The sequence below is a fragment of the Candoia aspera genome, chromosome 5, assembly GCF_035149785.1.
Source record: "Candoia aspera isolate rCanAsp1 chromosome 5, rCanAsp1.hap2, whole genome shotgun sequence".
Lineage (NCBI taxonomy): Eukaryota > Metazoa > Chordata > Lepidosauria > Squamata > Boidae > Candoia > Candoia aspera.
In genome coordinates, this window is record NC_086157.1 from 595,942 (window position 1) to 616,402 (window position 20,461).

General features: G+C 46.4%; 1 protein-coding gene across 3 annotated transcripts in view; it reads left to right on the top strand.

Moving 5' to 3' along the window:
• TBC1D4 (TBC1 domain family member 4) overlaps nucleotides 1-20,461 on the top strand; it is a 79,727-nt gene that overhangs the window by 46,580 nt on the left and 12,686 nt on the right. Inside the window, exons 7-15 of one of the 3 annotated variants that reach the window (XM_063304524.1) lie at nucleotides 41-151; nucleotides 710-826; nucleotides 1,343-1,417; nucleotides 2,184-2,410; nucleotides 5,635-5,784; nucleotides 12,490-12,650; nucleotides 14,806-15,015; nucleotides 18,583-18,741; nucleotides 19,611-19,769. In XM_063304524.1, coding sequence (XP_063160594.1) covers nucleotides 41-151; nucleotides 710-826; nucleotides 1,343-1,417; nucleotides 2,184-2,410; nucleotides 5,635-5,784; nucleotides 12,490-12,650; nucleotides 14,806-15,015; nucleotides 18,583-18,741; nucleotides 19,611-19,769 — 1,369 coding nt within the window. The remainder of the gene's footprint in view (nucleotides 1-40; nucleotides 152-709; nucleotides 827-1,342; nucleotides 1,418-2,183; nucleotides 2,411-5,634; nucleotides 5,785-12,489; nucleotides 12,651-14,805; nucleotides 15,016-18,582; nucleotides 18,742-19,610; nucleotides 19,770-20,461) is intronic. The other 2 variants (XM_063304525.1, XM_063304526.1) reach the window with 2 other exon arrangements.

A 20,461-nucleotide genomic window follows, 5' to 3' on the forward strand; every position in this document is an offset into this window, starting at 1 on the left:
ATGGTATTTCTGATATCTCACTTCTTTCCCCCCGTGGCAGAAAATGAAGCCAATTAGTGACCAGGAAGAAAACGAGCTGCTGATTTTCCACCTGCGCCACTTGTGCGAGGCAAAGCAGAAGACCCACGTTCATGTTGACGAGGCCCCGCTGGTGAGCGTCATGTCCTCTCTGGCTTCTTAGGAACGTCAAAGGTGGCCAGGAGGCCCGTCAGCACTTCCATGGTCCGGCAGCTTCCATTCTGCTTCTAGGGAGACTCATCTGGAAACAGATGATGCTGGAATGACCCGGATGGAATTCCGGTGGGCAAAGAAGTGGCCCGCGACCAGCTCTGTCCTTCCTGAGTTGATGTTGCTGCTAGGGTCCTTCAGGGAGAGAGACTAGCTTCTCTTGAGCCCACAAAGCGTTTCTCTGTCCCAGTCAAGTTTGTTTTAATTGAGTAGCTAAATAATAAATAGAAGCCTGTTCTGCATTCCTGTAAACCTGATGTTGCATCTAAATTGATGACTCTGCAAAAAACGGGCTTGCATTTGAAATGTGGGGAAAACGGCTAGACAAAACAGTATTTTATCTCTTTCTGAAACCCAGCCCAACCCTGTCCCTGACAACTTCCTGTATTTGTTACTTTTCTGTTTGGAATCAGTTTGGCAGTTGTATGTTTTGGATTTCTCCAGCTGCATGTATTGATACGATGGTTTATCTTCATAATAGCAGAACGCGTCTACGATTCCAGAAAACACCACCAGCGGTGGAAGATTCACCCTGGATATCCTGAAGAACAAGGCCAAGAAATCTTTAACCAGTTCTCTCGAAAACATCTTCTCAAGGGTGAGATAAATTGCTCAGAGGGAATAAATGGTTGATAAAGTCATCTTAAATTGTTTTCTTTTTGAAATTAGTTTCTTTGTGGGAAGTGAAGAAGCAGATGATTTGTGAAATGTTTTACCACATCCCTCTCCCAAAACTAAAATTCTCTTGGCGTCTTAGAGATTGTTAATTGCTAATTATCCTTTGAAACTACAACTTCAGAATTTAGCTTTAATTTCATTGTGACCACTGTTGCACATTGAAAAGGCATGATTTAGCACTGCGTTCAGTTCTGTGAAAAGGTATTTTTCCAAATGCTGTACGCCAGGTGGTGTGGCTGTTCGTTCTTAAATGGGTCTCTGAGAAGGGAGAGTCCCCAGACCTGTGGAAAGTCAAAATCTACAAGGGGCTCCTGGACTGCCAGCCGACATCACTGCCCTGTTTTGAATTGTTTTGAAGAATGCTGTCTTGGCGGGCCTTGGCGGGACCACCGAATGCAGAAAACGGGTGCCACCAAGCGGTCTCTGTGTTTTGCAGGGGGCCAGCCGAATGCGTGGTCGCCTGGGGAGCACGGATAGCTTTGAAAGGTGCAACCATCTCACTTCTGATAAAGTAAGTGCCAAGTGGGTGGAAGGACCAAGCGTAGAAACTGTTGCAGAAGAACGGAAGGCGTTTTTAAAATCCTGTTTTTATTTTTTCCAAATGTTAAAGGGAACAGCTAAGAGGAAAGTAAATGTTGAAAAGCCTTTGCATTCTCTGTATAAGCAGAAAAGGTTTTCTCCCATCAGCACCACAACGGGGGGGGGCATCTGAGTGGGCGTGCAGTGCTGACCATGAAGCAAATCTGCTTGAGCTAAGCAGGGTATGAAAAGTCCTGGGATGTGTTCCACTTGCTTCCTGTTTTAAATGCTCTCTTGGTCACTCGGACAATAGGGATCGTTCCCCCCTCCCCCGTAGGGATGTAAACTCAGGGCCGTCTGCCTGGTTTTCAATTATCCCGTTGGGTTACTCGAAGGGGGCCAGATGCAACTGGGACACAGCAGGGAAATCCTGTCCGCGAGAGAGAGATCCGGGAACTGAGCCAAGAGGCCACTTTTGGCGAGGACGGGGCTTCTGGCTCCATTCCTCCTCTTCCTCCTTCCCCAGAGGAAGTCACATGCTTGGGCTCCCTTGGCTGTCGTGCGGCGTTGACCGCGTGCTCTGGAGGGGGCCGGCCCCCTCCCTGAGCAAAGAGCTTCGGCGCATTTATCGTTAGCCAGCAAGGCGCGTCTGTCCCTGTGGGGGAGAGCCACCTCTCCTCTTCGCATGGGGAATGCGCAGAAGGCGTGGGACGCCAGACGGTGCGGGACTCACCCCTCTCGGTGGCTTCTCTCCCTAGGACTGCTCCTCTGGGGACTCCCCGCCCTCCACCCCTCCGGCTTCTCCCGTCGCCTCGGCCGGGTACCCCTTCCCCGAGGAGGACTCCGACTCGCCCCAGTTCAGAAGACGGGCTCACACCTTCAGCCACCCACCCTCCGCCTCCAGGAAGCGGATCTCCTTCCAGGATGGACGGTCCCAGAGCGCCCGGTCGCCACTCCTGAGGCAGAACTCCGTCGAGCAGAGCAGGTGAGTTTGGCTGGGGGTGGGAGGGCCTCGGCTGCTGCCTGGGGGCTTCCCGCAGAGCGGATGCTGGGGCCTGCTCAGAGCTGGTGCCCTCAGCTCCCGAGGCTCTGGGCTCAGGAATACGCCAGTCCTGCCCCCAGACACGCAGGGGGCTCGAAGCTGGGGTGGGATGCTTGTCACATACTTTAAGTAACCAGGTGTACAATAATAATAATAATAATAATAATTATTATTATTATTATTATTATTGCTGCCCGACTCCCAGCAGGTATATTGATAGGGGTGCATTTTAGCCTCCTCATAAAAATGATGCTTGAAGGTACAACATTGGTCACTGAGTCCTGTGCACTCAGACAGGTGGGAATTGTTTAAAATGAATGGAAATAGTCATTTCCAAGATTCTGCACATTTAAATCTCAGTCATGGAAAACTTTAGGTAAGGCAAGGGAACAATTTCTAAAGCGTTTGAAATTGTATAGCTTAGTCCAGACTTCGATTTGATTTTGTTTTATTTATGGTGCAGGGTCTTTATTCTGGTTGCTTCAATGGCTACCCCAGTATTAAAGGGGAAAAGAAGCATTTAAAATCTACTGGTGCTATTTTAAGGGAGAAAAAAAAATAAAGCATGACTCCATGAACATCATAAGCAAAAGGAAATTTGGAGCAAAACTGGATCCAGGGAGAGGGATGTTGGAGGTTAAGATCAGCATGTTTAAAAGGCCAATATTCAGAAGTTAGAAGCACAGGAAGAGAAGTGAGCAAGGTGGAGCCCAGGAGAGATCTTGTGCAGCCCAGTTGCCCTCAACTATTCAGTCCCAAACTGCAGGTATTCAAAAATTATTCCCAGCATTTCAGACCGGTCTGTGAATGAAACTGGAAGCCGGCAAGGGCCGAATCATTTCAGAGCGGTGTGCTCAGAACAAAGGGGCCTTTTGTCAGCTCTCCGGCTGCAGATGCAACTTTTGAACACCTTCAAATGCTGCTCCATGTGAGGAAATACGGCAGGAGTTTAATCCCTGCCCTGTTGACACACTCTTTGACTTCTACGAGACCGAGAGGTGTTGACTCTTTGTATGCAAAGACTCTTGTGAAATTGTGGTCTTCTGAGGGAGTTGCTCTCATTGGGACTGATTTCTGAGTACAAAGAGTCCTTCAAGGCTTTGTCAGTTGAAAACCTGGACGTTTTTGCTAGTTAACTCTAGACCTGAAGAGGTCACAAGTCTATCATACAAAAAAGTGGGATTGTCCTTGAAGCTGCAGAATCCCCTTCCCTGTGCATAATATTGCCAGGCTGAGCTATCGGTCAAGGAGGCTCCACCCATGGGCGGGGATGGGGAAGGAGCACGTGGGGAGCTTGTGCGTCAGATGCTACCCGCTTTCCAGGAGCCAGAAGTAATTCACCAGCAGATCCAAAACAGCCCTGAGCAGTTGCTCCTGAACGCTAGTTTGCTGCTTACCTGAACGGAGATAAAAAACTCACGGGAATGGGTGATGGAATGTCCCTGGTCTGGGCCTCCCTTCCCCCTTATTTTTAGGGTTGAGAGGTAAACATTTCCTAGGCATTCCTGCACCAGCAGCCTGTTCTGATTTGCTGTCCCTCTGCTGACGTTACTGGCGTAACCACTGCTGGAAAAGGTCCACACCGGCACCGAATGGATCATAAGGCCGCTCTGAAAGTCCTGCTGCCTGGGCTCAGCTGACCCAGCTCTACCGCGGGGTCCTCTTTAGTCGTGCGTGTGTGCGTGCGTGCGCATCTCCAAGACTGCAGTGTGAAGAGGCTTTCCTTGGGTCTCCCCTCCGATCGCAGTCTTGCCATTGAAGGAGGAGGACTCCAACACAGCTCCGACTTCCCTCCAAATTACATTTTATCTACTTCCCAGGGAATAAGTACTTTAGGCGAACTGTAGATTTCACTTCTTAATGCTATTTTCAGAACTGTAGAGAAATAACGGCTTTGTCCATCAGCTTTGTCAGTATTTTCTCAAGCTCAGGCTACAGTCTTGCAGCAAAACAGGAAACCTGAGCAAGAACGGGGTTAGTCCAATGGGCAGCATTTATTTCTTTTTCTTTGCCACTGCAAAGCTGTGCAATGGGTTGCCCAGGGAATTTCCTAAATAGAGCAGCAGCTCCATACCATATTTTGCTTTTCCATGGGCTGGTTTCCTGGCATGTAAACAGTTCCATCCTGGAATTGCTTAGCAGTCAGATTAAAAAAAAATAAATCTTACTTTCCATTTTAAAAGTGGAAATAAATCTATTGCCCTCCCCTCCTTTATTTTTACCGAAACACACACACGCAACACCCTCTCTTTCTCTCTCTCTCTCTCTCTCTCTCTATATATATATATATATATACAGTATACACTGTGTGTTTATGTGTGTGTATGTGTGTGTGTGTGTCTATACACACACACACACACAGACAAATACACATCAGAAAAAATTAAAACTTTGCTGAAATACTTGTTCAATGAAATTGTATAAATACGATTCAATGAAAGACTTCTTCCTCCTGCAGAATGTGACTGAATGCTGCGCATTCTTGCTTGAGCAAGAACTCTCACTGCCAAATGAAACAACGCCACAAAACTGCAGACAAAATATTGCTGGCTAGATTGGGACCTGGCCCCGCACAGCATCCAGAAACACAAGCGTGTGAGGGTGTGTGTGTGTGTGTGCAAAAACCACTATAAAATGGCTGGATCCCAAATGTGTGCAGTCTAGCAGGTAGTGACTCTGCGCTCAGTACTTTAATTGCCAAGGGTTGAACATCTCCAGGCATCCTGGAGAAGGGCAGTCATTTGGCAGCTCTTCGTTAACCGCAGGGGAACCTCCAAGAAAGAGGGTTCGGTGCTCAGCTGGCTTTTCTGGCCACAGCCCCCCATTCCAGGGGGCTTTTCTCAGATCATATGCCCTGCTGAGGGGAAGCTGAAGATCTCAGAAGGAGCTCACCCACGGACCCCGATTCTGCTTGGGGAGCAAATGGCTGAGCCCGGGGTCAGCCCTCTGGAGGCATTCTGGTGCCACACCCACCCGCTTCCATTTAGCAAAGTCTCATGTGCTTGGTTCGGCTACTTTGCACACACTGTCTTTTGGGGATGATGCCCAGTCAGGACTCTGATTGGGCACTGGCCTTTCGCGCAGTGGGTGTGGCGAAGAGTCTGGGCCGCCTTTAAATGCCGGACTTGGACTTACTAGCTGTGCTTTTTCTTATCGCCTGCTGTCAGGCCGGCAGTCGCCCAACGGGTCCGCAGCGAGAGCGAGTCTTCTGTGTCGTCCCGTCTCCCTTCTTCTTTCTCTGCCCCTTCTTTCCTGAAAAGCTTGTACCAGGGCCCTGGAAAGCCGGCTCCTCTGCCTGAAGGCGAACTCCCCAGGAGGTGAGAGCGCTGCCCACCCTGCTGCATATCTACCCGGCCAGCTTGCCAAAGCAGCACTGGCTGCCACGGAGACGTTTCACGAGAATCTCTGCCTGAGGCGCTCTGTGGACACGCGTCTTCCGAGCTGCAGGCAGAGACGGGGCTTAACTCCAACAGTGGTGTTCATGCAGATGCCACTTTGGTCCAGATCAACATTGCCGACCCAGAGAATGAGAAATGGTGGGGTTCTTTCCAGAGTTCACGATGACCCTGATTGTAAGCAGGGGGTCCTTTTTCAAATCACCCCATAAGGCTCTGTGGCCTTCTCTGAATGCCTCTCCTGTCTACCCACTCAGCCTGGACTTGGGTGTGGAAGGACTTTCAATCCTTTGGTGGTTTGGGATCAGGACAGATAATTTGGCAGGGTTCCTGAAAGTTGTTCCCCAACTGATTTGAGAAAACGTAGCTTAATAGTGAATAAACCTTGCCATAGTTTGTAAAATTGCCTGAACTTGAAAAAGGCTATTTGACTTTAAAAAAAGAAAAGAAAGAAAGAAAGAATAGCTTCAGTTTACATTATTGCTGGTTAATGTAAACATTTTTGCAATTCAGGTTTTTTTGGGGTGGGAAACACTGGCAATGTTGGTCATTTTAGTGGTCATGCTACTAATGAGCATTTCTGTACTTTGCTGTGTGACAAAGTGTGATTAATGTTGGCATGTTTTTGTTTTTCAAAAAAGCTGCAAGCCAAGTAGCACGATTTCAGCCATCTGCAGCCACGTGTCAGTGTGCGCTCTGGGCAGAGTTCCTCATTTTCACGATGCATCCTTCAACAGACCAGCTTAGCCAGACTGCTCCATTCAGGGTGCAATGGGGCATTTCAGGGGAGCTTTGATTTGGGGGCAGGGGCTAATGCAAGACGCAGCGCTACAGATTCGCTGATCTTCCCTTTGCACTCCATTCGGTGCTGCCATCTTTTTAAATACAGTGGTTTTGCTGTCTTGTTGCTGATGAACCTGGCTGTGTTGCAGAGCCTCAAATTGAGGTGAGCTCCCTGGTTCTTTTGCTTCTGGGTTATTCCTGGGGTGCGTAGTGACCTTTATTGTGCTGATATTTAAGTCAAGGAACAACAGCTAAAGATGACTGACGTTCAGTCTGTCGCTCTGCTTTTAATCACATTAGATTATGAGTTTAAGTGTAAGCACGTATCTAACCGTGCGATTCACATTTGCACTGAACATTTTTGACTTTATAGAAATTCCACACAATTAAAGTTCTAACACAGCTTGATCTACCTTACCTTGAATTGGCACCTACCAGCACTTTTCAGTCTAGATGAAGACTCAAGATGTTTACATTCATTTATTCGTTTAATCTAGATGAGAGCCACAGCAATCATGGTGTTCCCTTCCAGTATACTTTTTCCTTCCTTGGTTGTGGTCTGGAACATTAAAAGTGTTTCTGCAGGTTTCAGGGAGAAGCAGTCTGAACATGGTGTGATCAGCTGCCCTTCTTGTAAGGCTTCCAACTTGTTCCTCTATTACAAAGTTGCTTGGGTCGTCATTCAGTTAAAACCAGTAGAAAGTACTTCTTTTTCTCCCAAGCCGTTTGGAATAGAAGCAAGCACTTTTGCTTGTAATTGAGTTGACTAACACATGACCTTTCAGGCAACATTTTTAAAAACCAAGGAGAAAATCTTGTTTGAAGTTTGGACCAAGGCAAATTTGGCTGCTGACCACATGTCTAAATCATTCCTGCCCAGAGCTCTCCCTTTCCTTCTCCCTGGCAATTCAGAGAAGTACCCCACTTCTCATCACATCAGACTGTCCTCCTAATGGTCTCTGATCCTGAAATCTGTTAAGCAGGTGCTTTAGCAGCCCAGCAGCTTAGCTACAGCAAGAAGATAAGCTGGTTGGTTGTCATTTGCAAACTTCTAATGTTTTTTCTAACACATCTAAAATCACCGTAATACAGGATAATGTCACGCTTGGTTTAGTATGTTTATTTATTCATTTATCAAGTTTGTCACCACCCATCTCCTCTCACCAGAGGGACTCTGGGCGGTTTACAACAAGATAATCAATAAAACAAAAAGTATACAATAAAATTACAATATACAAAAGTGCACCATATAAAAACAATTACAAATAACAGATAAATATAAATAAAGTCCAGATGGCTGTGATCTAATTTGGTCCTTGCTTGGGAGGGGCACTTTGGGGCACTAGCCAAACCCAGGCATAACTATTCTCCTCCCTGCCCCAGGCCAGGTGGCAGAGTTGTATTCTAAAGCAAGTCACTTAATGTCTAAAATTTTAATCTCGGGAGTTTACAGCTGAGTGGCAGTAGTTCTAAAAAGTAAGCTGCTTTTGCCAGTTAAAACTCCCATTCTGCCTAGTTTTCGGGTGGGGAAGAGTATTTTGATTAAACTATGCCTAGTAGGCTTTGATTCTGGCAGCTTGGAAGCAGTTAAAGAGCTGTGCTAACTGAAGCAGGCAATAGCTTTGGTTTTTTGTTTTGTTTATATGTATAAACGTAATTTGAAAATGCTTGGAAGAAGCACTCTGGACTCACATGAACGCAGGCCATTTCTGCTAATTGGGAAGGATATGTGTCAGCCTGAAAAAATACATGTCTGTCTTAATCCTTAGAGAAAGGCACTGTGTTTTCGTGAGATCCAAACAATTGCTTGTGAAGGATGCCTAGTCCCATTAGACATTGCAGCCGGTTGTAGGTGCTTAAAAACTATCCTCTCATACTGGAGATAGAAGGAAGAATGCTGCTTCTTAAACAGTTCTTGCTGATTCCAACAAAAATCTGCTCTTTTGTGCATGCCTGGGAGGAGTTAACAGCACATTTTGTGAAAGGGGATGAAGGTCTGCTTGAGGCACATCATCACCTCCATGACATTTGGGTTCTTGTGACTGGCTGCGCCTCGGGCTACGGTACTTATCTGAAGCCACAGTTCTGGTTCCCATGTACATCTGGTCCATAGTTTCTAATTGGGGGAGGCAGAAGAGTCCTCTCACTTTACCCTCGGACTCCCAGCTTACTGCTCGAGCGCCTTGAGAAGCCTCACCTGGTGCCAAGGGTGGTCCACTGGGGCGGTGCAGGTCTGACTTGGAAGAGGTGCTTCTGCTGCATTCTGGGAGCAGATATGGCTGCTTGAAGGAGCTGGAAATCAGGACCCCCCTGCAGGTTCTCAGGCCGCTTTTTCACATGAAATGCCCAGACTTGCGCACAGCCTTCTGACCCATCCTGCCCGGGAAAACAAAGCCCAGAGCCACACAATGTTTGCGATTTGCAGTGGCCTTGAGCAGTTGGACTCCCTGACGCTTGACGTGTACCTACATTCATGCGTTGCTCTGTAGCTTTAGGGTAATCACAGAAGCTTCGCATGTGCGATTCTACTGCAGCTCAAATGCAAGGGGATGAGGCGGATCTCCAAACCAGCCAGGTGGTGAATTAAAGCTAGTACTAACTTGGCAGCCTTGGGAGAAATGTTTTCATTTCATGTGTGTGTGAATAATTGTCCTTACATCAAGTTCACTGAATATTTGGATGCTGTTTTTCTCCAATGCATGCTCATGTTTTGGTCTTTTCACTAATTTCAAAAAGTGCAGACTAAGGGATGGGTTTGATGCCTTAATTTAATGCGTTTCTTCCAAGGAAAAGAGAAGTTGAACTGAAAACAAATTCAGAGTAGAGAATGCAAATGTTGATACTGGGCATCAGCATAACGATTTGTCTTGGGTCAGCTGGATCAAATAAAAGCATTCCAGGTACCCGCAGAAAGATGACAACATAATTTTGGGTGACAGTCATGAAATGTGGCTGCAAAGGTCTATGGGGGCTGGCTGGAAACCCCACTTTGTTTTTGGAGAAGCTCAGTGTGAAGTTCATGAAACAGGAAAAAGGAAGAAGCTTTGTAAGTATTGTCTATTTTTGATAGTGAAGTTCTGTAAAAATTTCCCCTCTTGAGAGCTGACAGGTATGAATATGTACTCTTAACAGGGTCTCATAGCTGTCTGAAATAAACCCAGAGTTTTATTGTGGGCTAATTCTTCGGACGTTCCTTCTGCCTTTTACATATCTGCTTGAGGATAAAGATGCAAATGGGCTGTGCCGATTGATGGGCTGTGTGGTAGTCAAAGAAAAATGTGTTTAGGAGTAATTGCTACAGTAGTGCATTAATGGTTTTGCTGACTTATATAATACTCTTAAAAAAAAACAAGAAGATCCAGGGTCCCAAGAGCAGGAACATTTTGCATTATGTTAAAAAATATTAAGAGTTTTTTGCATTGCTGGAGGAAAAATGAGAATGATTAAACTGTAAATGTACTGTATTTAACTTCCAGGAGAGCTTATCTGAATGCTTGTTTGAATTACAGCTTTAGGGTAATTTAAAACCAAATATTGATTGATAGTGCTAATTCTCTTTTTGAAAGTTTGCTGTTCATAACCTTTTTAGGCCTGGTGAGCTCTGTTTGCAGGGGTTTTTTTTTTGTTAAACCGTTTCTTTGGCTGTTAAAGATGTAAACTTTCATTAGATAGTTGGACTTCAAGTAGTTGTAACTGCAGGAGAGGCAGATTTTATTGATGGTTGTTCAGCAATAGTTAATTGCTTTATCCTTAATCACAGATTTATTTATGTTTTGCATTTCCCTTGAGAAGGGAGGAGAAAGAGATAGGTCTCCCCAGGAGCATCCTGGCCGGAGGGGCCTTGAATCCATCTCCAGTCCTGGCAGGTTCTTCAAGGCCCCTGGAAGACGGTCTCTGAAGTATTCGCATTTCTCAGCTCGGCCTTTATGGTCTTTGCTAGGGAGAATGTGCCCTATCATTTTTGCAAATAAACAAAAGTGTGTTAGAACTGGCTTACAGAAAGGGCAGCAAAAGTGTTAAAGCTGGTCTATTCTGACACTTCCCACATGTGAATGGGAGGAAACCAGTCTTCCCTTTAAATTACCAAAGAAGTGTTTCTTTTTTGTGCTTTACTGTGGTTTACTTTAAAAGAGAAAATGTTGTGCTTCAGACTCATGTATTCCTCTTCCTTTTTAACTCATTAGTAGTTGTGAAGATCGCCTCCTTTTTTAGTTTTGATTTGGGGCCTATTTATAGAAAGTGCGTTAGCTCTAGTACTGAAAACTAAATGCTGTGTTTCTCTATATACTAATTTCAAGTACATGAAGTTGTGATAAAGAACTAAAAAAAAAATGCTGGTTCGAAAGCTAAAATTTGGCCTGAAATAGGATCATCCATGTTTTGTTTTAAATATACATTTCATCTTAGAGGAGAGACAGTGGATAACAGGAAAGAACTTCCTGCCAGAATCTGATTTTATTGGTGACACCTAGAGAGAGGCTAAGAGGGAAATTGGTTGGATGGTGGTCTGACCTATAAACTGTAAGGATTTAGGTAGACTTTTTCACAGTAGTCTCAGCAGCTGGCTGACTTTGGCTGGGTTCAGACACTAAGCAGCGATGGACGTTGTTAGGGCTTGGGTGGAAGAAGACCCCAAAATATCAGCTGTAGGCTGGACTGAGAGTTGAAGAAAACATTGTGGAGGAAGGCAGTGGCAAAGTTCCACATCATTGCTAACCAGACTGCCTGGGCATGTTCCCTGGCCACCAGCCTCACTTCTACATCAGAGGTGAACAACTGTGTCATCATGGTGGCACACAACCTTCAGATGTACCTGCTGAGGCTTGTAGAAATTGTGCCAATGGCCCAGAAGCAGAAACATGTTAGCAGAAAACATCTAAAGCAGGTGTTTGTTTAGGCTTCAAATATCTTTTAAAAACCCCTCCCAAAAGAGGAAGAGCACCCCCTAAGCTTTGTCCATCCCACTTTGATTCCAGTGCTGTTCCATCATCAGCCACACGTTTCAGTTGGTCTCAGCTGCCCAAACAATCTGGGAGGTACACTTCCTTTCACACGCGTCCACAAGGTGTTCATTTTTGCCTTTTTGTGTATGTGTGGAAAAGGTACAAAAGAAAAGTAAGGTTTCTTTAGGGAGGGGGTTCTCTTTCACCCTTGGGGCCACCTTTGCCTTGGGTTTGCTGATCAATAAAAAATGGGCAGGGTAGAGACTGCAAAAACTGGTACCTTTGCAGAAATGGCAAAACCTTGATTCTTTATTTAATTTCCTGCATCCCAAATGATTTTTGGAGATTTCATATGCTTATTTTGAGCTTCCCCTTCATTAGTGATGGCTAACCTGTGTAGTATAGACTCATTTATGTAGAAGGATGAGGCCATCACGAATGTAAAAGCCTCAGGGTATGAGGACAGGAGAGATGGGTAAAAACCCAGAGAGATTAGTCCAGATTTGGTGGTGTTTCTGGAGGTTTTCTTCCTAATTGTAGTGCCGTCTCCTATTTTCAGTATCGTCAGCAGAACATTAGTGCATTTTTGCTAATTCTAGGGTGGGGGACTTGAGGGAGCCTTGCATGTCGTTTCCCAGGGGTATGGAACAGTTTCTGGCTCTGAAGGCGGTGGGCAAGTATGTTTTACACATAGTGGCCATGTGGAGGTGCTCTTGGGTCCAGATGTGACCAGGGCCCCCATGGAATCACTGGGAAGCCCTGATCCTGGTGATTGGATGCAGCCCGGGGTGTAGAAAGGTTCTTCCTGGCCTTGGATGGGCCATGGCGAAGTGTTGGCAAGAAGGACTGCTTTTAGTGAATGACCTGCGTTGTGTTTTCTTCATCCTGGTCCTTCCTACAGCGATGTGGAGAAAAGGAAGAGGACTTCCTCCGTGTGCAGCAGCGATTCTCTAAATGCTGTTGGGCTCACCCTGGTCCCCCGTCGGATCTCCTGGCGGCAGAGGATCTTCCTAAGGGTGGCATCACCCATGAAGAAATCCCCTTCCACGATGCAACTGCAAGGTCTGTGTCTACCTGGAGAAAGTGATTCAGGCAGTGTTGTTGGGCTTCTTTTCCTCTTTTAAAGATGGCCATCTCTTGGATCTTAAAATCTAGGTTCCAAAGTCTCCTTTAATTAATTAGCCTCCTGGAGGTTGATTAGCTGGCTACCGTTGTGTCAGCTGCCAACCTGAGTACATGACTGCCTTCTTTTAGTGTGCTGTTTCAGCGGTGATCACTTAGCCAGTACCAAAGAGATGTAATGAATTCTAGTTTCTGTCCTCCATGATTCCAGGAATCTTTTGCAGATGATGGAGCCTTCAGCTTTTCAGAAGCTTTGCCAGCAATGCCCATAATCCAAGAAAAGACAGAGGTCCATTGATCAGTTATTCGCAATCTCTCTTCCTAAGTTTTCATATTGTTTGAAAGCGAGAGAGATGATGATCTTTAGGATTGGTTGGACTTAAAATATCAAAAGTCAAAATTTCAAAACTCATTTGGGAGTTAAAATTCCTAATAATTATTTAGATTAAGTAAATGCAATTATGTGCCAGTCATCAAATATCTCAAAGGGGAAATAAGTAGTTGAAATGAAAGTTCAGCTTTCAAGATTGGGGTGTTTTCTTGCTCTCAAGATGCATTGGTCACCCAAATTGTTGTACTTGCAGGTTCTTTTACATGGTATGTTTATGTACTAATTATATTTATATATTATTATATTATATTATATTATATTAATTATAATGATGATGTGATATGATGATATGATATGATATGATGTGATGCAATATTATTGGGAGGCATGGGCAGTTGCCAATCATTAGTGTAAAGTTTTGAGTAGCTTCTAGATTAGTGTTTCTCAACCTCGGCAACTTGAAGACATGTGGACTTCAACTCCCAGAATTCCCCAGCCAGCATGGCTGGTTGGGGGATTCTGGAAATTGAAGTCCACACTTCTTCAAGCTGCCAAGGTTGAGAAACACTGCTCTAGATTAAGGAATGGAGAGAGAGTAACTTCTCTGCAGCTTTGGTATTTTCCTAATAAGGTCCAGCATATGCTAAACATACTCCAGGTGTGATGTAAATATTCTTATTTCTGTTTCCATACTTGCTTGAATGCACCTGGAATTGTTTTGGTTTCGGTTTTGCAGGAAATGTTAGCACCGTCTAAACTCATCTGTTTTTAGATTTACTTCTGGATTGACCCCCAGAGAATGGATAAACGCTTGTTCTATATTTCTTGCTAAAATGTAAAGCAGAAGAGAATGTATGCCTCTCCCTCTTCTGTGGTAATAAAGAAAAAACAGTTACTGCCGGCCTTTCTGCTGCATGTGCCCATAATCACATTGACCCCACAGCTTCTGCCAGCAGAAGGCCCCAACAGCCGCCTTGGATGCTATATTGAAAGGGGGCCCTAACCTGGCACTTTGCTCCCACGAACACATACCTCTGAACGGCTGCTGGCCGGGAGAGAAAGGTTTGTGCTGTTCGATTTTATTTCCCGCTACTTCAAAGCCTGATTTAAGATGAATAAAGGATCTTTGGGAGATCCTTTATTCTTGGGAGAGCGTTATAAATGCCCTTCTGCACTGTTGACTGGATCTGTTGGTTCAGCAGCACTACGGAAGAGTCAAGAACATCCCTTAACAGCCGGCATCTGGTCAGCGTTGCTGGGTGTTAAAATGGATTGTCTGGTCCTGTACCAATTGGGGGTGCCAAGTGTGAGAGAGAGAGTGGCTCAGCAGTATCGCATGGTGAGAAAATCAGCATTTGCGGTCAAAAAAGCAGAATAAATCCAAACTAACAAAATCTGAAGTCCAAAATAACAAGTGTTCTTCCTCTCTTCTATTTTCTGAACAGGATACAGTTTTGCTGGTTTGTCTTTCAAGTATATCCGTTCTGGTTTGGGGTGCTGGGTTGAACCTCAGGTTGTTCATTGCATTGGGGACTTTGCAGCACAAACCAAATTCCAAAAGGTGCTCGTTCAGGTCTGTGCCCCAGGGGGTTCGCAAGCAGCCGTTCTTAGGTCACGGGGCGGGGTGGGCAGGGGAACACACGGGTAGCAGCGCCTGGCACCACGCACAGTTGGGGTTGGGCTGCGTCTCTCTACAGCATTTCTCTGGTACAGAGACCCAACAGGGTTCCTCGAGTCCATGGTTAACCCAACGGTCCTTTCCAGATGGGTGCGACAGAAGTGAACTGTTGCCACTCTCCCCGCTTCCGCCGTCTTTTGATGAAGTTCCCCTGGCTTCCATATTGCAAAACGAGGACATCCAGGATAAGGCCACGGAGAAGAAGAACTCGGAGGAGCTGCAGAGCTTGTGGAGGAAAGCAATCCATCAGCAAATCCTGCTCCTCCGGATGGAAAAGGAAAACCAGAAACTGGAAGGTTGGTGCAGGCCGAGGGCTTGTGTGGGGCAGGATGGAGGACTTCCAGTGGCACTTGAGGACTTCCATTTTGCCTTTCCATATACATTGTCCGTCCTTCCTTCCTTCCTTCCTTCCTTCCTTCCTTCCTTCCTTCCTTCCTTCCTTCCTTCCTTCCTCGCACAATTATTTCTGAACATGGATCAGATGTTTAGTTTAGTGGTGGACAGGTCAGCAAGGGCAGAACCGGTCCCCGTGGTCTCTGCCACCAGCGCCAAGTGGAGAAGGAGCCAGAGGCCGCTTCAGGCACGCTTCATTCCTTCATATTATCTGTCTGAGGATGCTGAGCAATGACGGACGGAAATGCCGTTGCGCAGGTTCCTTACCCTCCTTTGCTTAGAATGAAGTGAGGAGAAAGCAGGACCATCTGTTGCCACGCAGAGGTCGGCCTGCCTTAGGACACGTCTCCAGAAACTTCCCGTGTGTGCCCTGGCCTGGCTTCCTCCCCCGCCAAACCCTGATTGGAACCGGTTCATCCCTGTATTGGTCATTGGTCATTGGTCACCCCTGACTTGGTCATCAGAGGAAGAGGGAACTGTTGGTCACCACTGCTGGTAGTCCCATACCTCAGGCGGAGAAGAAGAGGTGGGAGCAGGGTGGCTGCAGGGCTTGGTCTCTTGCCAGCCTTTCAGGGGCCAGAATTGGGGTGCCCCTTCCCCAGACTCTGACATCCCCAGAAGCCAGGGTCCAAAGAGGTTGCTCTGGAACAGACCCTGGAGAAATTGTGCTCCTGCATGAGCTCAGCTTGGCCCCGGGATGATGTGAGGCCTCGTCCTGGCCTAAGTGTGGTGCTGGGCTCCCCCGTGTGCCGGGCAATGCGATCTCAGAGTCCCCGATCCCCTCCGCTGCGGAGGTTGTTGGTCCCTTTTATTTTGCCTGTAATACCTCGCCTGAGCGCCTGGGTGATGCATAGGATCGCTTGGGTGATGTACCATTTAACTGCTGCCGAGGGAGGTCTGTGGAAAAGGGAGCCCAGAATATATTGAGAGGATGAAGAGTGTTCTAATGGGGGGGTGGGGTGTTATGAACTAAAAAGCATGAAGCCATCTATTTTCTTCCCCCGTGATAAATGTGAAAGGGTGAAAATGAGAAAATAACAAAGAACGGTGGTGGGAATTCTGCCTGAGTGAGATTTCTACTCCTGGGCCTTTCAGCTTCTTGGCGGTTGGCAGGGCTGTTTCCCTGGCAGGCAGCTGTTGCACAGGGCAAGCCAGAGGGCTGCAGGTGGGAATCAAAAGGGGTTTGCAGCTGGGTAGTTGTCCCCCCCCCCCGCCATGCTTTTCTTCTGTAACCTAACCCTCCTTAATGAAATAGATTAATAGATTTGTAAACCGCCCAGAGTGTTGCATACGAGATGGGCGGTAAAGACATATGATAAACAAACAACTTTAACACTTCCTGTTCTTCCTAATGCTGTCGAGGAGTTTGAATGATGCTTTGTGTTACAGAAGGTAAGATGCACAGCTTCCCTGTTTCCCCACCTCTACCTGCATACGGGTTTGCATACAGACACCTGCTCCACCTGCACATTCAGGATTTGGGAGGTTGATTGTTTTTGTGAAGATCACCATTTGAGTTGTGTCAACATCTGGAACATCAGTGCAGAAAGCAAGCCAGTAGCTCTGTCGGTCTCCTTGGAAGGGTACTGAGTTGGGCCCCAAAGCTGCCTGGTCTGTCTGACCACTGTTAGGAACAGGGTCCACATGATTCCTTTCCTGAAAGACCTGCCTTGCTTTTCGGTTGCTTCCTGGGCACCCCTTAAGTGGGGGGGGGGGAGATGTTGACCTGGTTTAGGGGCCTGAGTGCCCAAGGAGGCACCTCTCCCATCCTGGACCTGCCTGCCTGTCCCAAGTAACAGGAGAGACCTCTTTAAAGGACCATCCTTCTGCTGTGGGGAGAAGGCCTTCTCCCGCCTTGTCCCCAGGCAAAGGAATAATGTCCCTCAGGAACTGCATTTAACACAGAGACATGTACACACGTGTTTAGGAAATCTAAGAAGGAAAACAATGGTCCAGAAGAAGGCTTTGAAATGGAAATGTAGGTTCCAACATTTTGTTGACAAAAGTTTAAACATTTCCTGACATTGTAATTGACTCAGCTTCAGAATTCCTTTGGTTGGGCAGGATATCCACTATTTCCTGCTTATTAGCACTTATGAAGAAGCTTTAAGTCAAGGCATTTCGAGTTTAAAAGGTATTCTAAAGAACCAAGAAAGCCTTTCATACAAAATCAGATCACTGAGCCTGTTAGCTCAGTATTGAGTGCCACCTGGCAGTTGCCTATGGCATATCAGGACTCTGGGCATCAAAAGCAACCTTCCTGCCCTTCCACTGTAGCTCTGCTGCTCTTTCCCACCCCAGTCCACCCACCTCCTGGCTAACCTTAGCTGCCCTTGGTGCTCACCCTCAGTTCTGCTACTGGACCTCTCAACTAGATGGGCAGATAAAAAATGAACTTGACCAGAAGGATAAAGCATAATCCATTTATCCCACCCACCCCAAAAGGCTTGCTCTGCAATTTTTGATTGTGTAACAACTCAGCCCAGCTTCCAGGTTGCTGGTTGCACATCAGTTAAATGGTTGCAACACAAATATGAAACCCATGACTGTTGTCTTCAAGGTCCATGGAAGAATTAAACCTGATAGAAATGAGAGTGAGAAAGTTGTGGGCAGATGCAGAAGAATGCAATTGCACTGTTCTTGCAGACACACCCCTCCCCTTGAATGAAGACTCTGTTCTGACTAGACTAATCCAGTTTGCCTGCTTTAAAAAGGTTGTTGCAAAGGTTAAATGTAGCCCTAACCATGGTTAAGAGAAGGTCACAGATCATTCCCCATTGTGGAGTTGCAAGATGGCCGCTGGTGTTACATCTTAGGCTTTGTAGACTTAATTCTGTTATCAGAATTTCAATGTCTTGGTACACCTGTGGAATGCCTGAATATATGCCATGTAGTGGAATCAGGGATATGAGGAGTTGCATGCCTGCCTTTTAAATTACTGTTGACAGTGTTATACTCAATGAACCCTGACTTTGTGTCAATTGCAACTGACAGTTGTGACTGACATTCTGAATTACGGTGGAAACAATCTTTTTGTCCTGAAGATTTTGTGTTTGTGCCTCTCTGTTTCTTCTATGTGACTCACTAGAACTTTAATGATCAACACTGACATAGGGACATCTGTCATGTGGGTGGCACAATTTGTACATGTGTGGATAGGGACTAGAACAAACCCCACAGTGGGTGGAAAGCCTAGTAAGCTCTGAATATTAGGCTGACTTTTGAGTGGAAGCAAGTATCTGACCCAGCCTAGGAAGACCATCTTCTGCTATTTAATCTTATGAAACAGTGGTTGAAGAACTAGATTGTGGGAAGGCTTAAATGTGCACTGCCTAGTGCTTGTCTTTTGATGGGCTCATTGAACATGATCTCAGTTGTGGTTTATGTGTCTGGGATCCAAACTCAGTGAAGGTAGCTGCTCATCTGTGGTCATTAATCTGAGGATGCATCGTGTGTCTTCTCCCTTGCAGCGAGCAGAGATGAGCTCCAATCCAGAAAAATTAAGCTGGACTATGAGGAAGTGGGAACCTGTCAAAAAGATGTTATTAATATCTGGGACAAGAAGCTATTGAACTGCAGAGCCAAAATCAGATGTGATGTGGAAGATATTCATACCACCCTGAAAGATGGTAAGGTCTGAGTTCAAAATGCTTAGTACCTGGAAAAAGGGGCATGAGTTGCTACCAAGGCTTTACACCTTCAGGGGAAATGCCACACATGCAGGGAAGGAACATAATCAATACAGAAATGTTGCTCTATCCCCAGATCAAAAAAGGGGTTTCTTTGCATCAGCTGCCTGGTGTTTTCAGTTGATAAGTGATTGATTACAGCATTGAGTTTTGCGTTAGCCCAGGCCATTGGGGGAAGGAAAAGGAGACGTTTCCCTTGAGTCAAGCTCAATTCTTGGTGCTTCGTGAGCACATCCAGGTCGGGTTATTTATTTATTTATTTATTTATTTTTGGCCGACAGGATGGAGGGAACTCGTTGCCTTCTTCTGAGATACTTTTCCCTTCCCCAGCAGTGCAACTTTATGTAGCCTGTTTATAGTCCTCAGTTTCCCTTAGTCTCCCGCCCACCCACCATGCTGATCAAGTCCGACCCTGCTTAGCTTTCAAGATCATCCAAGGCAAACATTATTTTCTTTTTTTTAATTATAACTTTATTAAAGTTTCAAAAAGAAGATCAAATGTAAGGAAACAGAAAAGAAAAATCAGGAAAAAAAAATCAAGAAAAAAAGGAAAATTAGGACTACAGTATTTTCTTAAGCTCAGAAAATGGCCTTACCACCGCCAGGCATTTTAAGTTCCTGCACACGCTCAGGGCTGCACGTGGTGCATATGTGTGTGATTGCAGGAAAAATAACAACACAGGTAATACCTAGTGGAAAGAAATAGATGTTACTGTAAACATCACTGGGTGTATTCAGCTGTGGTGTACTGTGCAGTACAGCTTGCACCTGAATCTCTCTCTCTCTCCATTCTTCGTTTTTTGATTCAGGTGTCCCCAAAAGCCGCCGGGGAGAAATCTGGCAGTTTTTGGCCGTGCAGCACCGCGTCAGGCACCGGCTCCCAAATAAGCATCACCCTCCCGACGTCTCCTACAAGGACCTCCTGAAGCAGCTGACGGCGCAGCAGCATGCCATTCTGGTGGACCTGGGTGGGTGAGGAATCCCAGCAATGCGGCTGGCAGCTGCTCTGGGCTGGGCTGGGCTGGGCTGGGCTGGGGCCCTGGGAGGAGGAGGAGGAAGGGAGGCTGGCCGGGCCAGGACGGGCCCCTGGACCAACAGGACTCTTCCCGGGGGGCAGATCTCCCGCCTTGTAGCCTGCTGAAGCAACAGCCCCCCCCCCCCACCGGGGTCTTTGCTCTGCAGTGAATAAGATTTGCCATGGGAGTGATGCGCATGATGAAATGGGGGCTGTTTCTTCCTTAGACAGTTTCACAACACTGTTGTTGTTGTTGCTGTTGTTCCTGCACCGATGCTCAGTTTTCTCACACCTGAACTGCAACAAGAGGAATTACAAACTGGGGCAACGATTTTGGAGGGAAGGGAGAGGGGTTTAGTCGGTCTCTTGCTTTTCTGCCAAAAACCATCCTCCCAGGGCTGGGTTTGCACTTAGGAAGGCAAAGTCTCTCTTCTGCCTGCCACCTGTGAGTACAGACAAGGCAGGAGAGCGAAGCGGGTGCCTCTCTTTCCTGCCCCTCCACTTCCATTCCTGGTGCGGGTCTGCGGGGGCCGTGTTTGCTCTTTCTGAAGACAGCCTGTGGTTCGGGACATGGGTGCACTCTGCGGAAGTCCCCCACCCGTTGCACAGACTAATCAGCAAAAGCTCCGATTTGTCCGAACCTTG